The sequence below is a fragment of the Nasonia vitripennis genome, chromosome 2 (genome assembly GCF_009193385.2).
Source record: "Nasonia vitripennis strain AsymCx chromosome 2, Nvit_psr_1.1, whole genome shotgun sequence".
Lineage (NCBI taxonomy): Eukaryota > Metazoa > Arthropoda > Insecta > Hymenoptera > Pteromalidae > Nasonia > Nasonia vitripennis.
In genome coordinates, this window is record NC_045758.1 from 30,093,874 (window position 1) to 30,101,398 (window position 7,525).

Sequence of the window (7,525 nt, forward strand, 5' to 3'; positions counted from 1 at the left end):
GCCTCGATGTTCTTCATGAGAGAAAAATTCTTCGATCATCGTCTGACGCTACGCTTAATCTTTGCAGGTCTGCCGAGCAGAGTCGAGGAAACATCCAACGACGCTTTCCCCTGGCACCTCGTGCCGGAACTCATGAGGACGGCCAAGTGGGACTGAGGTTCTTCTCTTCCGCGCAGCATAGACGAGACGGAAGACACACCGCATCCATCCTTCACATCTTCTTCTTCTTCTTCTTCATCTCACGCTATTTATATAATATTTATTGTTTCGAGCCTAGAACGAGAGAGAGGGGGAGAGAGAGAGAGAGAGAGAGAGAGCGAGCGAGAGAAAGAGTTAAAGATTCAGCGCGAGAACGACGGCCGGAGTGAGGAGCCGTTAGACGCGCGCGAAATTTTTCACGCAAGAGAGATCGAGAGAGAGAGAGAGAGAGAGAGAGAGAGAGAGAGAGAGAAAGGATTCATTGCACTCGACTATACATAGGAGAGGAAGACTTTGGGCGGTACGGATGACTGGCGTTGCACGAGCAAAAAGTCCACGATGGGATATAGAGCCATTCTTGGGAAAATTTTACTTCTCGGGCATGGCTCGCGTCGCTCTTGCGTAGAACCACTGACTTTTTGTTCCACGCAAGCCACCCGGGTTTACAATGCACTACTACACTATTTTTTTCTCTCTTATATCGAAAAAACGTTTTTTTTTAAACAAGAATACGGTATCTCTGAAGCACACACGACGAGCGAGTCGGTATTATTATTATTATTATTATTATTACGCACTAGTAAATTATTAATCAAGCTGAGATACGATGGGGGACATAATCGACGTACGTATACGTAAAAACTATCGTAGGTACTTAGATGCTCCATTAACGAAATCATCATTATATCACAAACACTTGCCTTACATCATATACGTTTTATACTTGCAGTAGCGCGTAAGATTGTAACTGCGTATACTTGTACGAGGTGCGCGTCGTCATTTCTTTTTGACACTTTGCTTCTATATTATCAATAACTCACTATATCTCATACGGCGCTAAAGACGCGCGTATTTATTTATATACTACTATACATTCCAAAAAGAAAACGACGATCGAGTCAACGCACACACACAGATACGAGGACAATACACATAGAAAAATTCCGCTCTATAATATACTATAGGATTAAGATTGTGGTAAAAGGTAAATCGATCGTAATAGAAATGCCATGTTATACTTGTATAATCGACAACCACCGATTTTTTTTATACGACAAATATATACTCCTTACATAAAAACAGGGACGAACGAATCGAGCTTAAAATTACTTCCCATACGTGCAAACTCACTGCAGTATCGCGATGATTGGTCGACGATTTGCTGACTGAGTAAATAAAACGCTGAGAGAGAGAGAGAGAAGAGCTTACGCCGGTTTCCGGCAGCGTTTGCTATTAGGTAACGGCCATGTGTCTTTTTTTTTGAAACTTATTATTATATATATCCTATATTATATTACAAACCGTAATTGTATCACTATTAACTCGAGTAATATTAAATCCTCATATACTTAGCGCATATTATATTAAAAAAGAAAAACGTGATTCTTCTAGTAGTGTATGCGACCAGTAATTCTATACATTGTACTTTGTAAATATAAATTATCATGAAAAATATGATGACAATAAATAACGTGAAAAAGCGTACTCTTTATTTCTGTCTACTCTTAATCACGCGCCAACCAACGCGAATGTTAACAGCATCTGAATTATTAATTTACGAGCGAGTTTCCCCGGAAAATTTAACTCGTCCAGGCTAATATCATAATTGCATCGCCGTAAAATAACGCAGAAATTATTCGAGGAATCCACGCGGGGCGCTCTTCATTTTACGACTTCCTGATTTCGAAAAATAAAATCCCACTCGCGGAAGCTGACTTCGTTTCTCATTAAAGCTTATTAACTTGTGCGAGTTTGTTGAAAAAAGTTCTGATTGCAAATCCCGCCAACGAACATCGATATTACACCTGGCTGGTGTATATAACAACCTTTTGAAACTCCTCCAGCGAGAAATTATTTCGAAAAACTTACCGAGAACGTCGGAGTTGACTAGTACGCTGCAGGAGTACATGGGCGTGACGAGTCGAGGTCGCCGCAAGCTGAATGCTTTTCTGCAGGCCTGATTACACGCTGACATTAATTGTCCGCCGAGATGACTCTGAGACGAGGTGTTTGTTGGTCTGTGGAATTTTGCAAAATTCGCTCGTTAGCGCATCGAAGGGTGAACATTTTCTATAGGGGTTGCGAATATTTTTGTAATTACCCTTGCGGATCTTCGTAAATCTCCCACTTCTTCAGGACGAAGCAGACGCCCATCATCGGCTCTTCGCAGAGCGGCCCGGACAGGGTCGCTAATTGAAAGCCGTTTATCATGCTGTTGTAGTACCTGGTTTGGAAAATTTACAAAATGCTCGAGTAAACGAAGATGAGAAAGTTAACGAGGTGTATATACACGTGCGGTTTAAGACTTACGCGTCACGAGGGTCGGTAGATTTATTCTGATGGTCCCAGAACGGTTTCCTCACGAAAGTGCTCTCGTTCAGGAAGATATTGGGCCCGCATTTTCTGGGCCCGAACGACCAGATTTTCTCCAGAATATCCTCTTCCCATTCTGCTTCCTTGAACGCGTTGAGCAGCTCGCTTTTGAACGTTTCCACGTTCTTCTGCATTTTCTGCGTCAAGGCCGACGATTCCAAATTCAGCGTCGATAAATCAGGCAGCTCGTTAGCATCTTCTCTCTTACCGCTGTAATATCTGTCCAGCTCCTTTATGAGTTCCGCGTTGTTTTCCAACAGCTTCGTAACCGCTTCTGGCAGTGGTTTAGCGTCGATTTCGAAGTAGCACTGACGATTCCACGTCCACGTGTCCAGCTTGACGTCGTCGGTTTTCTGCTCGGCTATAGCTTCGTTCACCATGTCGACTTTCGGAGGCGGTACCACCGTTTCTCGGTAGGAGACTATCGGTTCCGAGACGTTGATCTCGACCTTGGCGTATCGAAGCTTCAGGTCTTCGAGACACCTCTCCAAGTGGACTTCACCTGCCGTGTTGAGTACTATTTCACCTGTTTCTTGGATGTGAACGAGTGCGCAGGCGTCGGCTTGATTTAAGAGCTTTAAGCCGTTCACCAATTTTTGCAAGTCGTTGGGATGTTTCGGTTCCAAGGCTACCCTGAGTATCGGAACTGCTAGTGAAGTCAATTCGGAGAAAGGTGGACACGCCACAGTCGAGGAGAGGGTCGCTGTTTTCAGTACGTGCTCTTCCAGATTGCCGATGCCTATGACGTTTCCCGCTGGAACTTTGGTAATGGGCTCCAGTTCTCGGCCCATGAGGAGGTACAATTTCGAAATGGTTACTTTTGTAATGTGTCTACCGGGTTTCAAATCTTTCAGCTGAGTTGCGGCGTCGATTACCTCGCCTGATTTTTCTCGTTCCAAAGCGATCCTGGGATCGTGTTTTGGTCCCAACACATACAGTTCGCTGCCTATACTCACGCTTCCTGAGTAAACTCTGGCGAAAGCGATCAAACAATCCTCGCAAGCTTCTTCCTCTTCTTGCTTATCTTCTTCCATCTCCTTTTTAGCAGAGGATCCGTCTGCATCTTTGAGGGGCATAGTGTCCTCTAATCTTTCCTTTTCCAATTTATCGGCATGCCTCTGCCTTGCTAGCTCTCTACGCTGTTTCAATTCTTCTTCAGTCAGAGGTTTTGGCTTGTTTTCTGGCAGAGATTTCCTGTCTACTGGGAACATTTTGGAAATGAAAATGATGACGGGTGCTTTTTCATCGGCAATGCAATCTAAAAATGCTTGTTTCAACGCCTGCGTTTCGTCCGGCATGGATGAAAATTCCTCCCTGCAACTGATCAGTCGTTCAACTTTCTCACTAGGCAATTTATTAGGAGATGGAACATTTTCACAGACCATATCGAGGCATGCCTTGGCCAGAGGCAACCATTGCGTGCATATAGCGTGCAGCTGAGCTTTTGGATCCGAGTGTCTTAGGTCTCTTGCAGTCAATTTGATGTTCAATTTTTCTACCATAGTTGCAACCTTTTCTTTGTCTTTTCTAACAACCACTGTGTCGTACATGGCCCATAGGTTTTCCAAAATAAACTGAACACAAAGAGGCTTCTTAGCTTTTTCCTGAGCTCCTCTCATGATTTTTTTAGTCTTTGAATTTATGTAGTAATCACCCCATAGGGTTTTTGATAAGACTTTCTCACTGAATCCCAGCTTCTTGGAGAAAATTTTGGCAAAGTCTTTGATGGCAAAGCCCCATCCATCGATAGCACTTGCAAACAAAACATTTCCTTGCTCTGGAGAGAAATATAAATTTGAATCATCTATCTCCTCTAGAGCTGACTGCCAATCCGCTAAATTCCTTTCACCCAGGGTCTCTGCCTGGCTCGATTTAACATCATCATTTTCTTCGTCCCTTTCCATGATATCGCTTGTAAATAATTCTCCCATGACAGCATTCACCTGCTCCAATACTTGGTTCAAATGGACGTAGGCATCCAGTGGGGACAGTTTCATCTCTGTAATTAATCTATCTATTTTATTGAGGACTAGAACAGGTTTTAAACCTTCAATATACGCAATTGACAGAGCACTACGCGTTTGAGGACAAACACCTTCTACAACATCCACTACAATTATGGCACCGTCGCACAATCTCACAGCTGTCGATACTTCGGATGCAAAATCCACATGCCCAGGGGAATCTATAAGATTCACGATAAACTCTGAATTATCGTACAGATGGTACAACGTAATAAGGCTGGACTTCATGGTTATGCCACGCAGTTGTTCATCTGGCCTACTGTCAAGGTAGCGTAATTTTCCTGCCAATTTGTTGGAGATGATGCCGTTGCTGGCAACCAAAGAATCTGCCAACGTGGTTTTCCCATGATCAACATGAGCCAAAATACAGATGTTTCGAATGGAGTCCAATGAGCTTTGGAGCTGCTGGAACTTTTCCAAATCTAACAGCTTCATCTTTGCTTTGATTCACTTGACAGTTGAAATGGTGGATAATTCTGAAATCGTGACACAACAAAGAGTTAATAAACAAACAAGTAGTCAGCGTAAAAAAATCAATAAATCGCCTTACCGACTCGATTAATTTTCCTTTGTTCTGTACAATCAAGAATAATTCCTAACCTTTCGAAAACGAATACACACGGCTACTACAGGACGAACAACTTTGTAAATAAAACTAACAAAAGGATAATAGAACTAAAAATGTTTTTTAATAACTAAAACAGTCTCTCTTTGCAGGACTATTTCACTCTATAATGTGACTTTCTAAAGGCAAAGTGTTCGCCAGAGACCAGGGGAAATCTCGTCTCCATTCGCTGAACTTTTTGCACGTTGCACAGCATAACTAAGTAGTAGTTTTAGAAGTCTTCGTGCCCGTCTACGTGCCCGTCGACACCGAAGGCTCGAGTTAATTCCTTGCCGAAACTTTGATCAAACACGTCAAAGATTTCACTTCGCGCAATACTTTGCAAGAGGAAAAGTTTTGAGGTTAAGTTACCCGGCTCTCTATACATCCGCAGAAACTGCGCTCAGCTGCGAGTTTCGAGCGAATCTACACAACGTGTGTCATGTGTGTATGACTATATACATATAGATTGCCTCTATATTAGTTATAAGCCGCAGTGTCACGGCCGCAACGTGGGTTTTATATTGCCCTTTCTTTTCTACAGAAAGTAATTGGCAGTATTTAATACTTATATAAATAAGCTGTTTTTGATAAGCTACATCTGAGGATCCGATATAGAGGAGATGGATGAGGAAGTTATTTTACTCTATACTTTTATTTCTACAAGTTGCGAGAAGAAGTTTTATAATAAGCAAATAGTACACGGTTCAATGAAAATTGGAGCGAAGGAAAAATTTAATAAGCAGCTGTGTGTGTGTGTGTGTGTGTACATTATTGAATTCGTTTTTTTCGTTTTATTTTTTCGTATTTGCATGTACTTACCTCTCACAATTGTCTTCATACAATGGAAAATTAATTCATTCTTTATATTTGAAATATATATATATATATATGAAACGCGCAATAATAATAATGCTGACGCGTGGAATTGATTCGAGTCGAAATAATGGATGTATGGAAACAGCAAACGCAGATAAATAGGAATTAATAATTTATAATTAAAACAGCTTTATTTCCTGAAACTCATAATAAAACAAAAAAAATGCACCAGTGCAGTCCTAGTAGAATTACGAGATTTATAGTTGGTCGCTTTTTTCCTTATTTAATACATTACACTTACAATAATTGCGTAAACTTTTTTCTCAGAAGTAAGTTCATAACAAAACCGTTACCTGTCTGTACAAAAAATGTCCTTCGCACTTCTTCCTATATAGCGTACAAAACAAAATATAACGAAAGACTAAAAAAAAGAAATTTCCAAAACACTCAAAAATAGATCAATATCCTGTATTTCGTCATATCCCAGCCAACTCCAACCGCAAAAAAGTACTCCAGTGTAAATCAAAAAGTTTCTTTTCAATAAGCACACTAGCCTACTATTGTTACATATAATAAACGCATTCAAGCGTGGGAATCTGGGTCAAGGACATACGCGCGCAAAATAACGAACAAAATATTTTCCCGATACCGAAAAAAGTTTCACGTCGTCGAACTTTTCTCTCATTTGCACGAATAAACGCGTTATCTCCGCGATTCACCATCGCATCGCAGTAGAGTAGCTCACGCACGCGAGAGTCGAATTCGTCAAAGGAGAAAATCCTTTTCAAACGTCCCTCTCCCAAATGCGCTGAAACACTGCAGACAATACTGAGAATTATTATACAATGTACAACGCAATTGCAAAAGCCGATCTCCCGCCGATTTTTACTATCTCAGAGCAACGATCGGCGCGCGTGTATTATCCGAAGAAGGACATTAACTTAACGAGACTCGCGGAACAAATCGATCCGCACACAGAGCATGTATATAGTTATAGCGCATATATAGTAGCACCGGTAGCCAGTATAGAGATTAATCGTCCCCCCGAATCGCTCTACCCGGTAATGCTCGTCATTACGTGAGCTTTTGCTCGCGCGTCCTTAACACTTAACATAATTACTTACTATTCACACGCGGCGCCGAGTCGAGCTGCACAATTTTCGTCCGGCAATTTGACACGAGCCGCTTTGTTTGACCAATTGATGCTCATAATCGCGCTTGGATAACGATCTATGCCCGATCCCGATTTTATTGCACTTCCTGTCACTGTTTTTTTTTCTTCGTCTTCTCTCCTTTGCTTCGCCCGACGCTATAACACTCTCGAGGTGTATAAAAAGCCGCGGAAGCTTCCTTTCGATTTACACTGTATTTCCAGCTTGATCCAAGGAGAGCTCGCATATTAAACGTAAACGAAGAGATGTTCAAAGCCACTGCTCTGATGCTGCTCGTCGTTCTCGGCGTTGTTCTCGCGGTGAGTTTGCCAAACTTTAGTTTAGCCAGTATATAG

At 41.9% G+C, this 7,525-nt stretch overlaps 2 protein-coding genes across 7 annotated transcripts in view; one reads left to right on the plus strand and one right to left on the minus strand.

The window, feature by feature from the left end:
- The window catches only part of LOC103315730 (mucin-5AC), a 43,926-nt gene extending 42,243 nt beyond the window's left edge, over positions 1 to 1,683 (plus strand). For all 4 annotated transcript variants that reach the window (XM_016982477.2, XM_016982479.2, XM_008206088.4 and 1 more), the window contains exon 6: positions 68 to 1,683. In XM_016982477.2, coding sequence (XP_016837966.1) covers positions 68 to 156 — 89 coding nt within the window. In that variant the 3' untranslated portion in view covers positions 157 to 1,683. The remainder of the gene's footprint in view (positions 1 to 67) is intronic.
- The window catches only part of LOC100121680 (elongation factor-like GTPase 1), a 65,903-nt gene extending 60,176 nt beyond the window's left edge, over positions 1 to 5,727 (minus strand). Inside the window, exons 1-4 of one of the 3 annotated variants that reach the window (XM_031924541.2) lie at positions 5,150 to 5,727; positions 2,509 to 5,071; positions 2,300 to 2,422; positions 2,068 to 2,216 (exon numbers count right to left, since the gene is read on the minus strand). In XM_031924541.2, the coding sequence (XP_031780401.1) occupies positions 2,068 to 2,216; positions 2,300 to 2,422; positions 2,509 to 5,030 (2,794 nt within the window). In that variant the 5' untranslated portion in view covers positions 5,031 to 5,071; positions 5,150 to 5,727. Of the gene's footprint in view, positions 1 to 2,067; positions 2,217 to 2,299; positions 2,423 to 2,508; positions 5,072 to 5,145 lie in introns of all 3 variants that reach the window. The other 2 variants (XM_031924540.2, XM_032597306.1) reach the window with 2 other exon arrangements.
- Between the last annotated feature and the right edge of the window lie 1,798 nt (positions 5,728 to 7,525).